The sequence below is a fragment of the Balaenoptera borealis genome, assembly GCF_965194805.1.
Source record: "Balaenoptera borealis genome assembly, chromosome: 16".
Classification (NCBI taxonomy): Eukaryota; Metazoa; Chordata; class Mammalia; order Artiodactyla; family Balaenopteridae; genus Balaenoptera; species Balaenoptera borealis.
In genome coordinates this window covers 68,347,682-68,370,229 of record NC_138872.1, presented here as the reverse complement: position 1 = coordinate 68,370,229, position 22,548 = coordinate 68,347,682, and the positions used below count along the sequence as shown (strand labels likewise).

The window sequence follows — 22,548 nt, the reverse complement described above, 5'->3', positions numbered from 1 at the left end:
GAAAAGGTAACAACAACAGCAACAATAACAACAGTAATATTAAAAGACTGACACTCCTGAATAAAGGCCACTGTCTCTTCCAGAGCCTGCAGTTGCTGTGCCTTTCAACCCTCTGCAACACAGAGCTTCCTTCCAACACCAAACATTTCCAGGGAAGACACTGAACTCCCCTTCCCTACTCACAAGGAGGAAGCGCCAGTAAGAAATCAGGCCCAGAGGTAGAACAGCATGAGGCTCAACATTAGGTAAAAGTGGGTTACTGGTAGAAACTAACACATCTTTATGTTTCCATAATTCCCTGTAGACCCTTTATAATAAAAACAATAAAGAACATTTACGAAGTACCCAGATTTGTATTAGAGAGACTGAGACTTTCTCCTTGAAGAAATCAGAAAAATGGAAAGAGAATTGACAAAGGATCTTTTTCTACGTGTGAGTCAATGCTGCTTATTGTGAAACTACTTAAAAATTATCTTCCAAATAAGAGAAAACACACGGCCTAAACCAATGGAATGAATGGTTGTAGAAAATCAGACATGGACCCAGGATGAGGAAGATATTCAGTAGAAAATGCAAGTAATCCTGTGCCCCTGAAAACTGGCTTTCAGCTCACAAATGCCTTTCACTGACAGATTTTGCTCTCTCTCTTTTTTTTAATTGAAGTATAGTTGATTTACAATGTTGTGTTAGTTTCTGGTGTACAGCAGAGTGACTCAGTTATACACTTTAATATCTTGTAATAAACTGTAATGGAAAAGAATCTGTGTGTGTGTATACACATATATATGTATAACTGCTCCCTCTTTTTATTTATTCTCAATCTATTGTCTCAGACTTGCCCCTCCACCTCTGAAATGATCTGATTTTTCTCTTTTAGAGCAGCCACCTCGAACTGCAACCCCTGAACAAAAGGGAAGTCGGCTCATTGTGAGTTATTAGCTAAGAGGAGATGACGTTCTCTGTCTGCCAAACTGAGAAAGAAGCCATCTTAACGTAACTGTCTATTTCTACTAAATATTCATCTTACCTGCAACCATGGCACAAATAAAGATTCAGGGCTTCTCCACAGAACATCACAGGGATAAGACCTCCTGCGTATCTTTATCCAGGATATAAGCAGCTTCACAATACAGAATTTTAGCTCCGGCTCCTTGACAACTCAGACTTTCTCCAATTACCTCAAAGAATGAGAAGTTGTCTGTGTTTTGTTTTTTGTTTTTGTTTCTGTGCGGCATGTGGGAGCTCAGTTCCCTGACCAGGGATCGAACCCAAGCCCCCTGCATTGGAAGCGCAGAGTCTTCACCACTGGACTGCCAGGGAAGTCCCTAGTTTTCGTTTTTAATTCCCAGGCCAAAGAATTCCCTGACTCCACCCCAACCCTTACAGAGGTTAGCACCCCCTACACATTCCCATAGCACCCTGTACATTTCCTTCCAAGTACTTAACAAGAGTGAAATTAAATATTGGTGCAATGCTTTGTAGAATGTCTCATCTCCCCCATTACACTGTAAGCTCCGCAACAATAAGGATCCTCTCAATCTCATTCACGCTTGTATTCCTGCCATCTAACATAACTCCTGACACAGAGAGCTTAATGAGTGAATATTTTTTGGAAGCATGGATGGATGGATGGACAAATGGATGTATGTGGTAAATATACAAATTTCCTACCAGATTGTCAAGCAGCCATCACACCTCCAAATACCACATGTAAACACTGTGAATTTTGTACACTCTATAAAAAAGCTATCACACAATTTCAGTGGAGACATAGGATGAGTGAAGTCATAGAATCCTTGAGATTAGATCAAATGCCAAGAATAAGGGACCAAGCTTTTGAACACATCAGCCAGAGATGATGAACTGTTCAGCTGATCCCCCTCCCCACCCAAGAATTAATTGGACTGCAAAGACAAAAGACCAGAGGATTAAAAATTGTACTTAATAATTTAACTACCTGTAGCTGAAAAGCATCAAAAGGAGATGCATAATCTCAAAATTGTGACGTACTGATCTATTTGCGTGTGTGTGCACGTGTGTGTGTACGTGTGTGCATGTGTGGAGAAAGAAAGAGACAGACGGAGGAAAGAGGACCCCAACAGCAAGAACATGTACAATTTATTTTCAAACCTTCGGTTTACCTTTTGACCAGTTAACTTCTCTATATCTTTTTCTTTATTGACCCCAATACACCATAAACATGCTATATCTGGTTCTGGGCAGTACCTGAAGTATCACTGGTACTCAGAAATAATATATTTTTTAATGAGTTTCTAATAACCAGTATATCATATCAACTAGATTTTCAAAGGTCATATTTTCCATATTTACTTGGAAAGGCATTCTGTTGCCCAGTGACAAAGCTTCAAGCTTTCCCTGAGTGTTCTACAGCTCAAAAGGAATTGGTTGTTGCCTCTTCAACAAATCAACCCTCCTTCTTGCTAAGACTACCAGCATTAACCTACCCTTAAAATTTTTTATTTCATTTGGGACTCTGAGCCCCAAATCCCACTTCAGGTGGAAAAACTTAAAAAGTCAAACCAACAAACACAAATTCAAAAGGCCTCTGCCTTTTATCCACATGGAACCCCCAGGACACATTCAGAAGAGCCAAGAGGTAAGCGGAGTCTCAATCACAGGCCTCTGGGATCTGCTTCCGAGAAGGGAGGGAAGTGGAATAATAGAGGCTTGACTGCACACAAAAAAGGCCCTATTTATGATTCTACTGAGAAAGTTCAACCTGAAATTCAGGATATCATAGTTCCTAGGGAAAAATATGCCAAAAATAAAATGAACCTTTGATTCATCTTTGACTATTGTTTTTAAAAAGTACATATTCTAACCTCTAAGTGTTAACTACAGACTAATATAAACTTGTATCCTGTAAAGTCGATGTTGATGAAACCAGCAATGGTTTTATTCATGCAATACTTTGGGGATTTTTAAGAATAATGTCTATTAGAAGGCTTAAAAAAGCACAGGGAGCTATATTCAATATCCTGGGATAAACCAGAATGGAAAAGAATATGTAAAACAAGAACGTCTCTATGTGTGTAACTGAGTCACTTTGCTGTACAGCAGAGATTGGCACAGCATTGTCAATCAACTCTACTTCAATTAAAAAAATAAAATTTAAAAAAAGAAGGCTTAAAAACTTGTTTTCTAATCTATATAGGAAAGGAAAGAGCTGGTTTACTCATTATAGTCACCAATGCTAGGTCTATATAGTCAGAAAATTAGTGCACTGGGGTTTTTCTAGAGGGTCCATGGCAAGTTTAGATTTTTCTCACAAGAAGGGTGAGAAAAGACAATCTAAACAAGCTGACTGTCTGGGGCTAGACTCACTGGTGTCACCTAAAGTCTATGAAGAAACATACCAAAGAAGAAACCCATCTAAATACACGAAAGAGACACAGTCATTTAATGAGTTCCCAAATTAACTCTGTCCCCTTTTGACACAGTTTCCTACAGCTAATCAAGTAATAATGATCATCTCACTTAGAGTTATCGATAGTGGATATTTCTCTTGTACCACCTCATTACTCCTTACCATAACCCTATGAGGTAGGTACTATTAGCCCATTTCACAGATCAGAAGACCGAGGCCACTAGAAATGGATGACTTGCCCAAGTTCACACAGTAAGTAGGTGGCAGAGCACAGATTCAAACCCAGTTCTATCTGACTCCAACCCCATGCTAGGAATTCTGAATCCCTATATTTTATTGCCTCCCTATTTCTAATTAAGTGACTTCCTTAAAAAAATTTTTTTTCTCTCTGCCCAACTGTAAAAGTTTCTTGGGGTAAGAGCCTAATTCCACCCAAAGCCTTGTCTTAACTACAATGAAGGCACAAATGTTGGTCCCTGGTTCCTCTAAATAATGCCACAGAGAGAAGTCTGCCTTGCTTATCCGAGCGGTCCTATTTCTAATCCAGAATTTAGGGGGTTTCATAATAGAGATTCTCAGCTCCAGTCCCCTGTCACCAGAGACATTCTTAAACTACCTCACAGAGAGTGGTTTTATAGAAAATACAGAGTGGAAACAAAAAGGGAGAAATTATGTAGCAGTCAATCTAGAGTTCTGTACAAAAGCAAGAAAGTCTATTCTTAAACTCCCCTGAGCACACAGAAATCCACAATTTCCCATGGTTTATGGACTTTCCATCCTTCCTCTCTCAAGCCATCCCAGCATCCCCAATTTCCATGGCAGCACCATGGAGCATGGGGCTCAGTGGTTTCCTTGCCTTATGATCATCCTACACTACTCCTACCCAAGAAAGGCAGAGACTAGATCCTCTCTCCACTTCTACTTTTGAAATGGAAAACCCCCCACCATAGCTTTTATCTGGGAACATGGCTACCTGAAATTAACCTTACATTTCCCACATACCCCTTTGCAGCAAGGTGTGGGTATGTGATTAAGTTCTAGCTAATAGCATATAGGCAGAAGTATCAGAGGCAACTTTCAGGACAGTGAGCATGTGTCCTTCACCTCTCTGTACCTTTCCTCCTCCTGCTGGCTGAAATAAGGCTGTGATGACTGGAGAGTCCAGCATCCTTCTTGGACTCTGAAATCATTTTCACTCCTGGGATAGTAGAGCACAAAACTGAAAGGAGCATAGCACCTTGGGCTCTGAACTTCTAACTTTGGTGAGAGAATAAAACCGTATGTATTTTCTATAACATACTGATCCCATTTTAATTAGATTCACTTTAAGAGGAAAAATGTGGTCCAAAAATGCTCAGATAAGGAACCCCTCTCTGATTCCAAAACTAGTCCCAGGTAACTCTGAGCACATCTGAGGATAATCTGCCACCTTCCTGGATATCCCTAAGCATGAGATCCTAAGCATCTCAATTTCAAGGGCTGTCAATTTGCCCCTTCCCCTCTCTTGCTCCTTCCCACTCCAGCCCAAATGGAATTTACTACCAAAGCAGTGACACAGGGCGACCAGATGTTCACAGCTGGATTTAGACTCTCACCTGGCAGCCAGCTCCATAGCAAAGCAACCCTGCAGAGCCACTCTCCTCTCACACCAGCTGCCCCACCACTGGGTTACTTTGGAGACAATCATAGGAGCAGATATTCTCTGAGTGCTTAGTCTGTGCTGAACTCTGGTCCAAGCATCTTATATACTGTAACAACTTGGAGCCACCCAGCAATTTTTTAAGGTAGGTATTGTTACAGGGACCCATTTTATACACAAGGAGCCTGAGGTACAGAGAGGCTAAGTAAAATGGCTGGGAAGTCTCAAGCCAAGATTCAAACTCACAGTGGTAGCCTGATAGCCTGTGCACATGCCCGCTACCCTACACTGCCTCTCAGGGAGAGGAGAAAAAGAAAGGCAATAAAAAAAAAAAAAAATTTAAACATGCTTACCTCTAAAGCTGCCATATTTCATTAGAAACTTTAATTCTGCTTTACTCACCGCACCAGAAAATGCCTACCATTTTCCTGGCTTTGAAAAAACAGATCTGCTGCTTCAGATGTGTCATTACCTGCACACTGAGAAGTTAACTTTCCCAACCGTTAATAACGGCAGAGCAGGTGGGATAGGAAAGCAGCAATAAAAATGTTCAAAAATCACCCCTGACCTCAGCAAGAGACAAAGACAGAAACCGATTCATGGAAGTGAGAGGCAACTTCAAAGATCTTCTACGTGTTCCCGTGCTAAGACACCCCTGGCATTCTGCTTCGGGGATCAAAGTTCTAGAAAACAATCCAACCGTGTGCACCAAGGCCGAAATTGCTGCCATTTAAAGGAATGTGGGAAGTCCTCTGGTGCAGTGCGTAAAATTGGGGCTCCAAACCTTGGTAAAAGAGGGCGGAGGTTGGGGGTCTACAAGGCTCACTGGTTGAGCGGGCTCTGCCCAGATCTCAGGTGAGAGGTCATATAAGTCTCCGAAGAAACCAGTGCCACGCTGCCAGCACTCTGCACAACTGACAATGCCACTCACTCTCATCAGGGATCACTTTACTTTTCTCTGGAGGGTGGAGGTGCTACAACAGAACTGTCAGTCAGTGCTAAGTCACATCTCAGACTCTTTAACATTCAAATGTTTTCTTCCCCTGATCTAAACGCAGATCGCCAGGGCAATCAACTTGCCCCTAAGACACTCCCCAGAAATGTGATATCTCTCACCAAACTCAACCACGTGGACCTGGTCTAAAATGGGGGAAAGGGGGGACCTTCCAGACCAGAGGTTGCAAACTCAAATGCCTTACAGGGGTCAGAAATGGGTGAAGCAGGCCTGGTTGGGATCGACTGAGACAAAATGGTGCATGTGCACCCTGTTCACGAAAACTGCTGCTCTCAGCTCCAAATGATGGTTCTAAAAAGAAAGTGGGACCAATGCTCAGCAAACTTGAAGCTGCAAAGTCAGATACTTCATGAAATCTCCCAGTTCTAAAATGTTGGCATCAAATTCAAAAAATGTTTGACACCCTAAGGGCTAAACAAAACTACAGATGATTTGATATCTGAAGAGCAAATCTGCAACCAGAGACGGCCGAGTCACCACTAGGCTGGGCATCCCTGGCTAGGGTAAATGATCTCAAACCCAATGCAAAGACCCAGGTAACCAGTCACTTGGAGTCCTTCCTGTATCTAGCCAGAAGATAGAAAGGGCAATTGAAACCAGGATCTGAGAAGCACCCCATCTGGAACCACTTCTTTCAGAGAGGGAGGAGGCCCAGGGGACAACCACAGTCACCTTTCTAGGGGATGCACCATCTGCAGAGGCAGGGGCCACCTGTAGAGACCTCTATGAGGCAGGGGAAGTGGAAGGACACATGAACAGGAATTGGGCGGGAGGGTATCTCAAGAAGAAGTGGCCAGGCAGGATAGGTTCAGGAGAATCTGTGTTGACTCTTCTGGTGCTGGTTAGGGAGAAAGGGTGGATGCACTTCCTTGGCCAGCTGAGCCTCCCAGCTCCACTGGTCCTTCCTGGATGGAGTATCTCTGCCCCATATACACACACCACTTTTAAAGACCTTTCTGTGGTGATGAATTCCTAATTTGGGAGGTCACTCTGACAAATGTAATTCCTTCACTCTCTGCCTAACTCAGTCACTTCCAGAAAGTCTTTTTCACCTTCTCCTCCCGCAAACAGCATCCTTAGAACCCCACAGCCTACCTTGGCACTGGAATCCTTGCTTCCCGAAGCCCCTGCAAAGGCAGAAGGAGACATGTCAGGCAGCCCGAGGAGACCAGCCACCAGTTAGTTCCCCCCCAGAGTCACCCCACTTCCCCCTGCCCCTCTAGCCCAGGTGCAACCTCCCAGCCACAGGCGGGTGCCCAAGAGTCTTCCGCCTCTGGGGGGGGAGGGGGTAGGTGGGAGCTCAGCGGTAACCTCCACCTCCCCTCAAAAGGCAGAAGACAGGAGGCTGCGACCACCAGGTGGCGGGGTGGGGGGGAGCGTTTCCGTCGTGGTGGGAGGCGGCGGGCAGGCAGGAGTTCTGCTCACAGAGATGCCCGAGTGCCCTCGGGGAAAGAGAAAAAGACGCATCTAGAGGGAGGATGGGAGAGCCCCCGCGGCGGTGGCATTCCCTAGGGGACTGGGAGGGAGAGAGGACTCCCCATGCCTAGAGAGACCGGGGAGCGGAGGGTCCCCGCAGTGATGTGAAGGGGGGAAACTGAAGAGTGGAAAGGGGAACCCAGGCCCTCAGGGAGAAGCAATAAGAGATAACACGGGGCGCTGCCCCCGGAGACACAGAGGAGGAGGAAAGAATGCCCCATGCCCGCAGGGAGACAGAGAAAGGACACCCAGGGCGCTGCCCCCAGAAAGGAGGGAAGGGGGTGAGGGTGCCTCGAGCCCGGAAGGAGGCAGAGAGATAGGGAACCCCGCACGAGAGGGCACTCGAGGCGCTGCCCTCCCGGGGAGGGACAGCGGAGCCCCGAGCCCTGTGGAGAAAGAGCGCCCGCGCCGCGACCCCTAGGCGCTCCGAGGCAGCTGGGAGGAAGAGAGGGCACGAGGCACCCCGCGGTCGGCTGTCTGGGACCCCGGGGAGCGGGAAGCCGCAGGACTGTCCACCGGGGAGTCCGGGACAGAAGGGTCCGGAGCGGGAGCCCGGGATCTGGGGCCGCGGCGGGGCTTATCCTCCCGCGGAGGCGCGGGGGGCGCGGAGGACGCGAAGAGGGGGTCCCCGCGAACGGCGCTACCCTCGGAGCCCCGGGAAGGTGCCCTGCGCCGGCGCGCTCTCACCAGATGAAGTCGGTGCAGTGGCTGCAGAAGGTGGGCTGCTTGAAGAAGCGGGCTGTGAATTTGTGGTTCTTCACCTCGTGCACGTTCTTCTGCCGGAGGGCGCCTTTGCGGGCGAAGCGCACCGTGCTCTCCTCGCCCTCGCTCGGCGGCGGCCCCGCAGCCGGGTCAGCCATCTTGCGCGCGGGGAGCGGGAGCACGAGAGGTGCCGGCCAGGGGCCGCGGTACCGCGGGCTGCGGGCCCGGGAGGCGCGGGAGAAGGCGGCCGCTCTGACGCCCGGAGCCGCGGACGCTTCCCCTGCGCCGGCTCTGGCGGCCGCGGCGCGCGGAGCTGGGGCTGTCACTCGCCCAGCTGCCGCCACTCGACCAGCTGCGCTTGGCACCGCTGGCCCCAGCTGCGGGGGAGGGAGGCGGAGCCGCGGGCAGACCCCGCCTCCATCATTTGCATCGCCCTCAGGTTCCGCCCAGCCCCGCCAGCTGCTTTACATACTGGCACCCCGAGGCTGCCGGCCTCCCAGAGAAGCGTTCTCAGCCGCAGCGCTGCGACGCGGGGACCGCAGCCAGGGACCGTCAGACCTGAGCCTCTCCCGCTACCTCGTCCTCGGCCCGGCTTGCATGAGGGCGATGAGCACCTTGGGTGCGCCCCGGGGGAACCGAGAACGGGGGCTGGGGCCTGGGGGGTAGGGGGTGGAAAGGGTGGGTGCGACGGTTTCCACCCAGGCCTCTGCAGAGACTGGTACCCATCCACCCCGTATCCGTGCCATTGGTCATTCTGCACGCGTCTCCTGGAGGGATGGGCTACCGCTGTCACTCATTGGGAAAGGCCTGTGGCTCCACACACTTACACACACATACGCACACACAACTGCAGAGGGAGGGGAGGGGCAATCTTTACTTTATATATACATGTCTAACTCCACCACAAAGACAATTCTTGGCCTTGCTTGCCTGACCATTTAGAAGAAGACTCCCTACCTTCTGTCCATTCCCTCCACAAAGAGACTCAGTTTCCTCAACTGTGAAATGGGACCATTAAAGGGCGTGGGGAGAAATTTAAGAGGCCAGTATTTCCTCAACTTTCATTCATTCTTGACCCATCTTCACAAATGCTGGTAACGTTTGTGCACCATCTAGAAAAAAATCTCTATCTAGTTTCTGAGTTCAAATAGCAAGACGTATCCTTACTATGAAAATCTCTCCAGATGCTGCCACTTGCCCAAAATACCAGCATCTGAGGCCTTCTTTTGTTTGTTAAGGGAGATTTACAAATTTTAGAGAGATGTTAAAGACATTAACATCCAACTGGGACTCTCTCCTGGATGGAATCTGAAGGATGGAAAGGTAACCAAAAGAGTAATAATTGTCTACATAAGCAATTCAGTGTGATTTAGTGCCCCATCCACACACTGCATCTAAACGTCCCCCCACCATGCCCCACACTCTGGGAACACAGTGCTGCATTAGACTATGAACTCCTGCACTAGACCTAGGCTCTGAGAGCAGGCTCTGCTCACCATTGTGTCACCTTGCGCCTAGCTCTGTGCCTGACACCTTCTCAGAGCTCAATAAATATTGGTTGAATAGGTGAGTAATTGTGTGAACAAGTGAGTGAATGAAAACTTAAAGGGCATTACCCCCTACCCCCAACCCGTGTCCAGTAGGTGTTCAATAATACTAAACATCAAGTGCTAGGTGGGTGTCACAGGCACTTGCAGTGTCTTATTTAGACCTCCCAGCAACCCTGTGTAGGTCTAGTAACTTTCATGATGGATAAAGACAACGAAGCTCAGAGTGTTTAAGATAGACCCCCGAAGTCACATTGTTGTTGAGTGGTGGTTAAACCTGCCTAAGTACAAAGCGTACTGGTGACAAAGGGGTGAAGGAAGACAGGATGGAATTGAACCAGCTACACTGAACTTCTGCCTAATGAAGCTCAGGTCCTACTAGGATGATTTTACCTGGAAGCTGCTGAGTCTAAGTCGTTATTAAGTGACATGTGGAGAGCAATGGCTGTCATAATAGAATGTCCTTTTCCTACGTAGTAACTCAAAGGAAACAAGGAAAAAATAGCATTCACTTTTAAGGTTGACATGTTTGGGAAACTGGACGTGCCTGTCTATTATTAGTCCTTTAAGAGGCCCCATCATCTCCCAGGGAAGCTTGTGAAAACATCCCAGGAGACATTGCTGCTGAAGTAGATTTTCTTTGAACTGATGAGCTGGAAGCTTGAAGCCCACATCCTGCCTTTTGAACCAAGAGCTCTGGATGACTTTGGTCTGTAACAACAAACAGTACCTCATGGGGCCTGGGCCTAAAGATTCAAGGGCTGGTAGATCCTGAAGAACCACTCAGTTCCTGGAGGGGCTGCACCATCTGAATGTGAGGAACACAGTTCCCATGGGACCCAGATCCTATAGGGCAGGGGTCTCAAACTTGTGGCCCTTGGACACATTCTTTTAGCCAGCCCAGTGAACATTTATTTTTTGGTTCACATTGGTAGAATTTCACCTAAATATCCAGATTCTGACTTCTCTAGGGAAAAAAGTTATGGTTACATGGAGCCTGCATTCCTCTACTTCCTCATTCATTTGTTTACTCATTCAGGATTGAATTTATTGAGCACCTGTTACCTGCTGTTCCACACACTGTTAAATAAAACAGACAAAAGTCCCTGCCTTCATAGAACTAATGGGGAAGATGCACAATAACATAATAAACTAACAAATCTATACTAGGTGGCATGGAGATTCATGCTGTAAAGAAACACAAAGCATAGTAAAGGAATGAAGAGCGACAGCCACCAGGGAAATCCTCTATGAAAAGCAAAGACCTGAATGAAGTGAGAGGATGAGCCATTGGGCTATCAGGGTAGAGAGAGTTCCAGAAAGAGAAAGGAGCAAATGCAGAGGACCTGGAGAAGTAGTGTGCTTAGCATGTTGCAGAAGCAGCAAGGAGGTCTCTGTGGCTGGAGTGGAGAGAACAGGTACAAGACAAGGTCCATAGAAGAGCAGGGCCTTGTAGATGTGGTAAGGAGTTTGGACTTCACTCCAGAGAATGGGAAGCCACCAGAAGACTGAGAGCAGGGAAGTGGCCTGATATAATTTGTGGTTTGTTTTTTTTTTTTTAAGATTACCCTGGATACTATGCATAAAATAGATTGAAGGTAGAAAGAGTAGAAGCAGGGAGAGCACTTGAGGTCATTTGAGTAGAGGAGGCAAGAGATGATGACAACATGGCATGGTGCCCCTTGGAGAGAAAGGGCAGCGGTTCTCTGTACAATGGGCATGGGCCCTCTAGGTCGTTAGAGCCCTCACATGGTCCACTCTGCTTATAAAAGGCTGAATGCTGGCCACTTGAAAGATTTCAGAGGCAATGAGAAGGCAGGTTGCTCTGGCTAGGAATGGAGTCCAAGGGCTCTTTAGCTTAGGCTTCAAACTTGCTGTATATATTAGTTTCCTGTGGCTGCCATAACAAATTATTGGAAAACTAGGCGGCTAAAATAACAGAAATTTATTCTCTCACAATGCCAAAGGTCAGAAGGCTGAAATGAAGATGTCTGCAGGCCCTACTCCCTCTGGAGGCTTTAGAGAAGAATCCTTCTTTGACTATTCCAAGTTCTGGTATCTGTCAGCTTTCCTTGGTTTCCTTGGTTTATGGCCACATCACTCCCATCTCTGCCTTCATCTTCACATCAACTTCTCTCTGTGTGTCAGTCTTCTCTTTTTCTGTCTAGTTTCCCCGGTGTATCTCTTACAAGGACACTGGTCATCGGATTTAGGGCATGCCCAGATAATCTGTAATAATGTCTTCATCTCAAGATCATTAACTTAATTACATTTGCAAAGACCTTTTTACCACAGGAGTTAAGACATGGACATGTCTTTTGGAGGGGCTACGATTCAATCCACTACAGTGCATAACCTTGGGCAAGTCACTTCCTCCCTCTGGGTCTCACCTTCCTCCATTGTAAAATAGGGGCAGAGATGTAGTTTGCCTTCCAACTCTTTCATTAGAAGGCAACCCTCTCACCAATACGGTAGTCACTAGCCCCGTGTGGCCACTGAGCATTTGGAATGTAGCTAGTCTCAACTGAGATGTGACTGTAAGTGTAAAATATATCCCAAAACATCAAGTACTTAGTGTGAACAGAATGTAAAATATCTCATAAATAATTTTATCTTCAGTGCATGTCAAAAATATATTTTGGATATATTGGGCTAAATAAAATTTCTCTCTAAAATTAATTTTACCTGCTTCTTCTTACTTTTTTAATGTGGCTACTAAAAAATATAAAATTACATATGTGACTTACATTATATTTCTTTGGACAGCTCTATTCTAAAGAATAGATTTTAAAATAAATTAAAATTTGTAAGTAGATAATAAAAGTTCATCTCTATTCTATGTAGAATCAGTAGTGGTACCTTGACTGGAGGCTGAAGAATCTGCTTTCAAGATGCTCACTCACATGGCTGATAAGTTGGTGCTGTTAGTTGAGAGCTCACCCAGGGCTTTGAGCCAGGGACCTTGGTTCCTCTTTAGGTGAGCCTCTCCACTGGCAGCTTGAGCTTCCTCAGAACACGGTGGTTGAATTCCAAGAGTGAGTGTCCCAAGAGATAGAAAGTGGAAGATGATAGTTCCTTAAAGCCTGATCTGAAAACTGACACAGTGTCATTTCTGATATATGCTATTCATCAAATAGCCACAGAGCCTATATTCAAGGGGAGACTCCATGTCTCAATGAAAAGACTGACAAAGAAATTGGGGGCCACCTAGGAAGAGCTCAATAAATATTTATTGCATTAATAAATTATTCAAATTAATAAAATGTAACAATTCCCATCTGACATATAAGGAAACAGAGATTTGAAAAAATTAAGTCACAGTCATTCTAGGACTGCTACTATTAATAATTAAAAGCTAATATTAAGAAACAGGAAACTATGGCCCAATCAAAGGAAAAAAGTGAACCAACAGAAACAGTCCCAGTGAAAGACAACACAGAGAACCTACTAGACAAACACTTTAAAACAACCATCTTAAACATAATCAAAGAACTAAAGGAAGACATAAAGTCAAGAAAATGGTGGATGAACAAAATGTAAATATCAAGAAAGAGAGAGAAAACCTCAGAAGAAACCAAAAAGAGATTCTAGAGCTGAAAAGTATAGAAACTGAAATGAAAAATTCACTAGAGGGACTCAAAGGCAGATTTGAGTAGACAGACAAAAGAATCAGTGAACTCGAAGATAGGACAATTGAAACTATTGGAGAACATTTCTCCAAAGAAGCCATACAGATGGCTAAAAAGTACATGAAGAGATGCTCAACATCATTAATTATTAGAGAGATGCAAATCAAAACTACAATGAGGTATCACCTCATACCAGTCAGAATAGCCATCATCAAAAAGTCTACAGAGAAGACCTCAGACTTCCCAAAAGGCAAGAAACTACCCACGTACCTGGCAATGTGGCTGACAGAGTCTTGGTGCTCCGGCCGACTGTCAGGCCTGAGCCTCTGAGGTGGGAGAGCTGAGTTCAGGACATTGGACCACCAGAGACCTCCTGGCCTGATGTAATATCAATCAGCGAGAGCTCTCCAAGAGATCGCCATCTCAATGCTAAACCCAGCTCCACTCAGTGACCAGCAAGCTCCAGTGCTGGAAACCCCATGCCAAACAACTAGCAAGACAGGAACACAACCCCCATTAGCAGAGAGGTTGCGTAAAATCATAATAAGTTCACAGACACCCCAAAACACACCACAGGACGCAGTCCTGCCCACCAGAACACAGGCACTAGTCACCTCCACCAGGAAGCCTACACAAACCACTGAACCAACCATATCCACTGGGGGCAGACACCAAAAACAACGGGAACTATGAACTTGCAGCCTGCGAAAAAGAGAACCCAAACACAGTAAGTTAAGCAAAATGAGAAGACAGAGAAATACGCAGCAGATGAAGGAGCAAGGTAAAAACCCACCAGACCAAACAAATGAAGAGGAAATAAGCAGCCTACCTGAAAAAGAATTCAGAGTAATGATAGTGAAGATGATCCAAAATCTTGGAAATAGAATGGAAAAAATACAAGAAAGTTTTAACAAGGGCCTAGAAGAACTAAAGAGCAAACAAACAATGATGAACAACACAATAAATGAAATTAAAAATTCTCTAGAAGGAATCAATAGCAGAATAACTGAGGCAGAAGAACGGATAAGTGACCTGGAAGACAGAATGGTGGAGTTCACTGCTGCGGAACAGAATAAAGAAAAAAGAATGAAAAGAAATGAAAGCAGCCTAAGAGACCTCTGGGACAACATTAAACACAACAACATTCACATTATAGGGGTCCCAGAAGGAGAAGAGAGAGAGAAAGGACTAGAGAAAATATTTGAAGAGATTAGAGTCAAAAACTTGCTAACATGGGAAAGGAAATAGCCAACCAAGTCCAAGAAGTGCAGTGAGTCCCATACAGGGTAAACCCAAGGAGAAACATGCTGAGACACATAGTAATCAAATGGGCAAAAATTAAAGACAAAGAAAAATTACTGAAAGCAGCAAGGGAAAAACGACAAATAACATACAAGGGAATTCCCATAAGGTTAACAGCTGATTTCTCAACACAAACTCTACAAGCCAGAAGGGAGTGGCATGATATACTTAAAGTGATGAAAGGGAAGAACCTACAACCAAGATTATTCTACCCGGCAAGGATCTCATTCAGATTCGATGGAGAAATCAAAAGCTTTACAGACAAGCAAAAGCTAAGAGAATTCAGCACCACCAAACCTGCTCTACAACAAATGCTAAAGGAACTTCTCTAAGTGGGAAACACAAGAGAAGAAAAGGACCTACAAAAACTAACCCAAAACAGTTAAGAAAATGGTCATAGGAACATACATATCAATAATTACCTTAAACATGAATGGATTAAATGCTCCAACCAAAAGACACAGGCTCTATGAATGGATACAAAAACAAGACCCATATATATGCTGTCTACAAGAGACTCATTTCAGACCTAGGGAAACATACAGACTGAAAGTGAGGGGATGGAAAAAGATATTCCATGCAAATGGAAATCAAAACAAAGCTGGAGTAGCAATACTCATATCAGATAAAATAGACTTTAAAATAAAGAATGTTACAAGAGACAAGGAAGGACACTACGTAATGATCAAGGGATCAATCCAAGAAGAAGATATAACAATTATAAATATATATGCACCCAACATAGGAGCACCTCAATACATAAGGCAACTGCTAACAGCTATAAAAGAGGAAATCTACAGTAACACAATAATATTGGGGGACTTTAACACCTCACTTACACCAATGGACAGATCATCCAAAATGAAAATAAATAAGGAAACAGAAGCTTTAAATGACACAAGAGACCAGAGAGATTTAATTGATATTTATAGGACATTCCATCCAAAAACAGCAGATTACACTTTCTTCTCAAGTGCACACGGAACATTCTCCAGGATAGATCACATCTTGGATCACAAACCAAGCCTCAGTAAATTTAAGAAAATTGAAATCATATCAAGCATCTTTTCTGAATACAATGCTATGAGATTAGAAATCAATTACAGGGGAAAAAACGTAAAAAACACAAACACATGGAGGCTAAACAATACATTACTAAATAACCAAGAGATCACTGAAGAAATCAAAGAGGAAATCAAAAAATACCTAGAGACAAATGACAATGAAAACACGACGATCCAAAACCTATGGGATGCAGCAAAAGCAGTCCTAAGAGGGAAGTTTATAGCTATACAAGCCTATCTCAAGAAACAAGAAAAATCTCACATAAACAATCTAACCTTACACCTAAAGGAACTAGAGAAAGAAGAACAAACAAAACCCAAAGTTAGCAGAAGGAAAGAAATCATAATGATCAGAGCAGAAATAAATGAAATAGAAACAAAGAAAACAATAGCAAAGATCAATAAAACTAAAATCTGGTTCTTTGAGAAGATAAACAAAATTGATAAACCATTAGCCAGACTCAACAAGAAAAAGAGGGAGAGGATTCAAATCAATAAAATTAGAAATGAAAAAGAAGTTACAACAGACACCGCAGAAATACAAAGCATCCTAACAGACTACTACAAGCAACTCTATGCCAATGAAATGGACAACCTGGAAGAAATGGAGAAATTCTTAGAAAGGTATAAACTTCCAAGAATGAACCCGGAAGAAATAGAAAAGAGGAACAGACCAATCACAAGTAATGAAATTGAAACTGTGATTAAAAATCTTCCAACAGGGCTTCCCTGGTGGCGCAGTGGTTGAGAATCTGCCTGCCAATGCAGGGGACACGGGTTCGAGCCCTGGTCTGGGAAGATCCCACATGCCGCAGAGTGACTAGGCCCGTGAGCCACAACTGCTGAGCCTGCGCGTCTGGAGCCTGTGCTCCGCAACAAGAGAGGCCGTGATAGTGAGAGGCCCGCGCACCGCGATGAAGAGTGGCCCCCACTTGCCGCAACTGGAGAAAGCCCTCGCACAGAAACGAAGACCCAACACAGCCATAAATAAATAAATAAATAAAATTAAAAAAAAAAAAAAATCTTCCAACAAACAAAAGTCCAGGACCAGATGGCTTCACAGGTGAATTCTATCAAACATTTAGAGAAGAGCTAACACCCATCCTTCTCAAACTCTTCCAAAAAATTGCAGAGGAAGGAACACTCCCAAACTCATTCTATGAGGCCACCATCACCCTGATACCAAAACCAGACAAAGACACTACAAAAAAAGGAAATTACAGACCAATATCACTGATGAATATAGATGCAAAAATCCTCAACAAAATACTAGCAAGCAGAATCCAACAACACATTAAAAGGATCATACACCACGATCAAGTGGGATTTATCCCAGAGATGCAAGGATTCTTCAATATACACAAATCAATCAATGTGAAACACCATATTAACAAATTGAAGAATAAAAACCATATGATCATCTCAATAGATGCAGAAAAAGCTTTTGACAAAATTCAACACCCATTTATGGTAAAAACTCTTCAGAAATTGAGCATAGAGGGAACCTACCTCAACATAATAAAGGCCATATATGACAAACCCACAACAAACATCATTCTCAATAATGAGAACCTGAAAGCATTTCCTCTAAGATCAGGAACAAGACAAGGATGTCCACTCTCACCACTATTATTCAACACAGTTTTGGAAGTCCTAGCCACAGCAATCAGAGAAGAAAAAGAAATAAAAGGAATACAAACTAGAAAGAAGCAGTAAAACTGTCACTGTTTGCAGATGACATGATACTATACATAGGGAATCCTAAAGATGCCACCAGAAAACTACTAGAGCTAATCAATGAATTTGGTAAAGTTGCAGGATACAAAATTAATGTACAGAAATCTCTTGCATTTCTTTACACTAATGGTGAAGAATCTGAAAGAGAAATTAAGGAAACACTCCCATTTACTACTGCAAAAAAAGAATAAAATACCTAGGAATAAACCTACCTAGTGAGACAAAAGACCTGTATGCAGAAAACTATAAGACACTGATGAAAGAAATTAAAGATGATACAAAGAGATGGAGACATATACCATGTTCTTGGATAGGAAGAATCAATACTGTGAAAATGACTATACTACCAAAAGCAATCTACAGATTCAGTGCAATCCCTATCACACTACCAATGGCATCTTTTACAGAACTAGAACAAAAAATCTTAAAATTTGTATGGTGACACAAAAAAACCCTGAATAGCCAAAGCAGTTTTGTGGGAAAAAAGTGGAGCTGGAGGAATCAGATTCCCTGACTTCAGACTATACTACAAAGCTACAGTAATCAAGACAATATGGTACTGGCACAATAACAGAAATATAGATCAATGGAAAGGATAGAAAGCCCAGAGATAAACCCACACACCTATGGTCAACTAATCTATGACAAAGGAGCAAGGATATACAATGGAGAAAAGACAGTCTCTTCAATAAGTGGTGCTGGGAAAACTGGACAGCTACATGTAAAAGAATGAAATTAGAACACTCCTTAACACCATACACAAAAATAAACTCAAAATGGATTAAAAACCTAAATGTGAGGCCAGACACTATAAAACTCTTCAAGGAAAACATAGGCAGAACACTCTATGACATAAATAACAGCAAGATCCTTTATGACCCACCTCCTAGAGAAATGGAAATAAAAACAAAAATAAACAAATGGGATCTAATGAAGCTTAAAAGCTTTTGCAAAGCATAGGAAACTACAAACAACACAAAAGGACAACCCTCAGAATGGGAGAAAATAGTTGCAAACGAAGCAACTGACAGAGGATTAATCTCCAAAATATACAAGCAGCTCATGCAGCTCAATATCAAAAAAACAAACAACCCAATCCAAAAATGGTCAGAAGACCTAAATAGACATTTCTCCAAAGAAGATATACAGATTGCCAACAAACATATGAAAGGATGCTCAACATCACTAATCATTAGAGAAATGCAAATCAAAACTACAATGAGGTATCACCTCACACAAGTCAGAATGGCCATTGTCAAAAAATCTACAAACAATAAATGCTGGAGAGGGTGTGTAGAAAAGGGAACCCTCTTGCACTGTTGGTGGGAATGTAAATTGATACAGCCACTATGGAGAACGGTAAGGTTCCTTAAAAAGCTAAAAATAGAACTACCATATGACCCAGCAATCCCACTACTGGGCATATACCTTGAGAAAACCATAATTCAAAACAAGTCATGTACCACAATGTTCATTGCAATACTATTTACAACAGCCAGGACATGGAAACAACCTAAGTGTCCATCAACAGATGAATGGGTAAAGAAGATGTGATACATGTATACAATGTAATATTACTCAGCCATAAAAAGGAACGAAATTGTGCCACTTGTAGTGGGGTGGATGGACCTATAGACTTCATACAGAGTGAAGTAAGTCAGAAAGAGAAAAAAAGAGTCTGTATGCTAACACATATATATGGAATCTAAAAAAAAAAAAAAAGGTTCTCAAGAACCTAGGAGCTGGACAGGAATAAAGACGCAGACATAGAGAATGGACTTGAGGACATGGGGAGGGGGAAGGGTAAGCTGAGACGAAGTGAGAGAGTGGCATTGACATATATACACTGCCAAATGTACAATAGATAGCTGGTGGGAAGCAGCTGCATAGCACAGGGAGGTCAGCTCATGCTTTGTGACCACCTAGAGGGGTGGGATAGGGAGGGTGGGAGGGAGGGGATATGGGGTTATATGTGTACGTATAGCTGGTTCACTTTGTTATACAGCAGCAACTAACACAACAATGTAAAGCAATTATATTCCAATAACGATGTTAAAAAAATAAAATTAGAGATTAAAAAAAAAGTATACAAGCAGTAAATGCTGGAGAGTGTGTGGAGAAAAGGGAACCCTCCTACACTGTTGGTGGGAAGTAAATTGGTACAGCCACTATAGAGAACAGTATGGAGTTTCTTTAAAAAAAAACAAACTAAACTAAAAATAGATCTACCATATGATCCAGCAATCCCACTCCTGGGCATATATAGAGAGAAAACCAGAATCCAAAAACATACATGCACTCCAATGTTCATTGCAGCACTATTTACAATAGGCAGGGCATGGAAGCAACCTAAATGTCCATCAACAGAGGAATGGATAAAGAAGATGTAGTATGTATATACAATGGAATATTAGTCAGCCATAAAAAAGAACAAAATAACGCCATTTGCAATGACATGGATGGACCTAGAGATTGTCATACTGAGTGAAATAAATTAGACAGAGAAAGACAAATATCATACGATATCACTTATTTGTGGAATCTAAAAAAACAAGCGTAGAAGTAAACTTATCTACAAAACAGAAATAGAGTTACAGATGTAGAAAACACACTATGGTTACCAGAGGGTAAGGGGGGGAGAGATAATTGGGAGATTGGGGTTGACATATACACACTACTGTGTATAAAATAGATAACTAATAAGGACCTACTGTATAACACAGAGAACTCAACTCAATACTCTGTAATGGCCTATATGAGAAAAGAATCTTAAAAAGAGTGGATATATATATGTATAACTGATTCACTTTGCTGTACACGTGAAATTAACACAACATTGTAAATCAACTATACTTCAATAAAAAAAATTTTTTTAAAGAAATTATTGAAGAACAGAAAGAAAAAAGATAAAAGAAAAGTGAACAGAGTCTAAAAGATACCATCAAGAAATCAAGATATATATTGTGGGAGCCCAGAAGGAGAATAGAGACAGAAAGAGCAGAAAGAATATTTGAAGAAATAATGGACAAAACATCCCAAGTTTGATGAAAGACATGAATATAAACATCCAAGAAGCTCCAGTAACACTAAGTAGGATAAACTCAAAGAGATTCAAACTGAGATAGGTTATAATCAAACTGTCAGAAAACAAAGACAAAGAGAAAATGTTGAAAGCAGCAAAAGAGAAGCGACTCATCATGTACACGGGATCCTCAACAAGATTATGATCAGATTTCTCATCAGAAAACTTTGGAAGCCAGAAGGCAGTGGACTATGTTCAAAGTGCTAAAAGGAAAAAAAATTATGACTGTCAACCAAGAATCCTAACTGGCAAAATTGTCCTTCAATTTTGAGGGAAAAATTAACACATTCCTAGACAAACAAAAGTTTAGGGACTTTTTTTTTTACTAGATGTACCCTGCAAGAAATACTAAAAGGAGTCATGCAGATTGAAATGAAAGGACACTAAACAGTAATTCAAAGCCCTATGAAGAAATAAATATCTCAGTGAAGGTAAATAAATGAATGACTATTATAAAAGCTAGTGTTATTGTAGAAATGGTTTGTAACTTCACTTTTTGTTTTCTACACAATTTAAGAGGCTAATACACTATTTTACAAAAGAAAAAATATTAGCCTAAAGCTAGTATTATTGTAACAGTGGTTTGTAACTCCACATTTTATCTTCTACATAATTTAAGAGACTAATGCATCATAAAAAAAACCTTATGAGTTTATGTTTTTGGACACACAATGTATAAAGATGTCATTTTGTGGCATCCACAACTAAAAGAGCTGGGGCCACAAATGTATAAAAGCAGAGTTTTGTATATTGTTGAAGTTAAGCTAGTACAAATTAAAATTAGAGTGTTTTAACTTTAGGATGTTAAATGTAATCCCCATAGTAAGCACAAAGAAAATAGTTATAGAATATACACAAAAGGAAATAAGAATAAAATTAAAATGATTCACTACAAAAAGTTAGCTAAACACAAGAAAGACAGTAATACAAGAAATGAGGAGTAAAAAAACTATGAGACATATAGAAAAAAATAGCAAAATGACAGAAGTAAGTCCCCCTTTATCAGTAACTAATTTAATTGTAGAATACTCAATCAAAAGTCAGATATTGGCAGAATGGATCAAAAACTATATGATCCAACTCTATGCTGTCTACAAGAGAATCAATTTAGATCCAAAGACACAAATAGGTTAAAAATGAAAAGATGGTGAAAACAGGATCTTGAAGAGATATTTGTGTGCTGATATCATAGCAGCATTATTCACAGTAGCCAAAGTGTATAAGCAACCCACGTGCCCATCAATGGTTAAGAAAATGTGGTATATACATACAATGGAATATTATTCATCCTTAAAAAGAAAGGAAATTCTAACATATGCTACAACATGGATATACTTTGAGAACATTATGCTGAGTGAAATAAGCCAGTTACAAAAAGACAACTGAATGATTCAAATGAGGTAACTAGAGCAGTCAAAGTCATAGAGACAGAAAGTAGAACAGTAAAGTTGGGAAGAATGGGGATTTACTGTTTAATGGTATATTAGTTTCAGTTTTGCAAGATGAAAAGATTTCTGGAGATGGATGGTGGTGATAGTTGCACAATAATATGAATGTACTTTATATCACTGAACTATACACTTAAAAGAGTTAAGATGTTAAAATTCATGTTACATGTTATATACCACAATAAAGAAAATGGGGAGAAGGGCTTCCCTGGTGGCGCAGTGGTTAAGAATCCACCTGCCAGTGCAGGGGACACAGGTTCAAGCCCTGGTCTGGGAAGATCTCACATGCCGCGGAGCAGCTAAGCCTGTGCGCCACAACTACTGAGCCTGCGCTCTAGAGCCCGCGAGCCACAACTACTGAGCCCAAGCACCACAGCTCCTGAAGCCCACACACCTAGAACCCGTGCTCTGCAACAAGAGAAGCCGCCGCAATAAGAAGCCCGTGCACTATAACAAAGAGTAGCCCCCACTTGCTGCAAGTAGAGAAAGCCTGCGCGCAGCAACAAAGATCCAACGCAG

At 42.5% G+C, this 22,548-nt stretch overlaps 1 protein-coding gene and 1 long non-coding RNA gene across 4 annotated transcripts in view; one reads left to right on the top strand and one right to left on the bottom strand.

Moving 5' to 3' along the window:
• The window catches only part of PRKCB (protein kinase C beta), a 311,912-nt gene extending 303,146 nt beyond the window's left edge, over positions 1–8,766 (bottom strand). The window contains exons 1-2 of one of the 3 annotated variants that reach the window (XM_082362498.1): positions 8,206–8,766; positions 7,138–7,169 (exon numbers count right to left, since the gene is read on the bottom strand). In XM_082362498.1, coding sequence (XP_082218624.1) covers positions 7,138–7,169; positions 8,206–8,378 — 205 coding nt within the window. In that variant the 5' untranslated portion in view covers positions 8,379–8,766. The remainder of the gene's footprint in view (positions 1–7,137; positions 7,170–8,205) is intronic. The other 2 variants (XM_082362499.1, XM_082362500.1) reach the window with 2 other exon arrangements.
• Positions 1–22,548, top strand: part of LOC309614378 — a 477,476-nt gene that overhangs the window by 397,469 nt on the left and 57,459 nt on the right. The window lies entirely within an intron of this gene.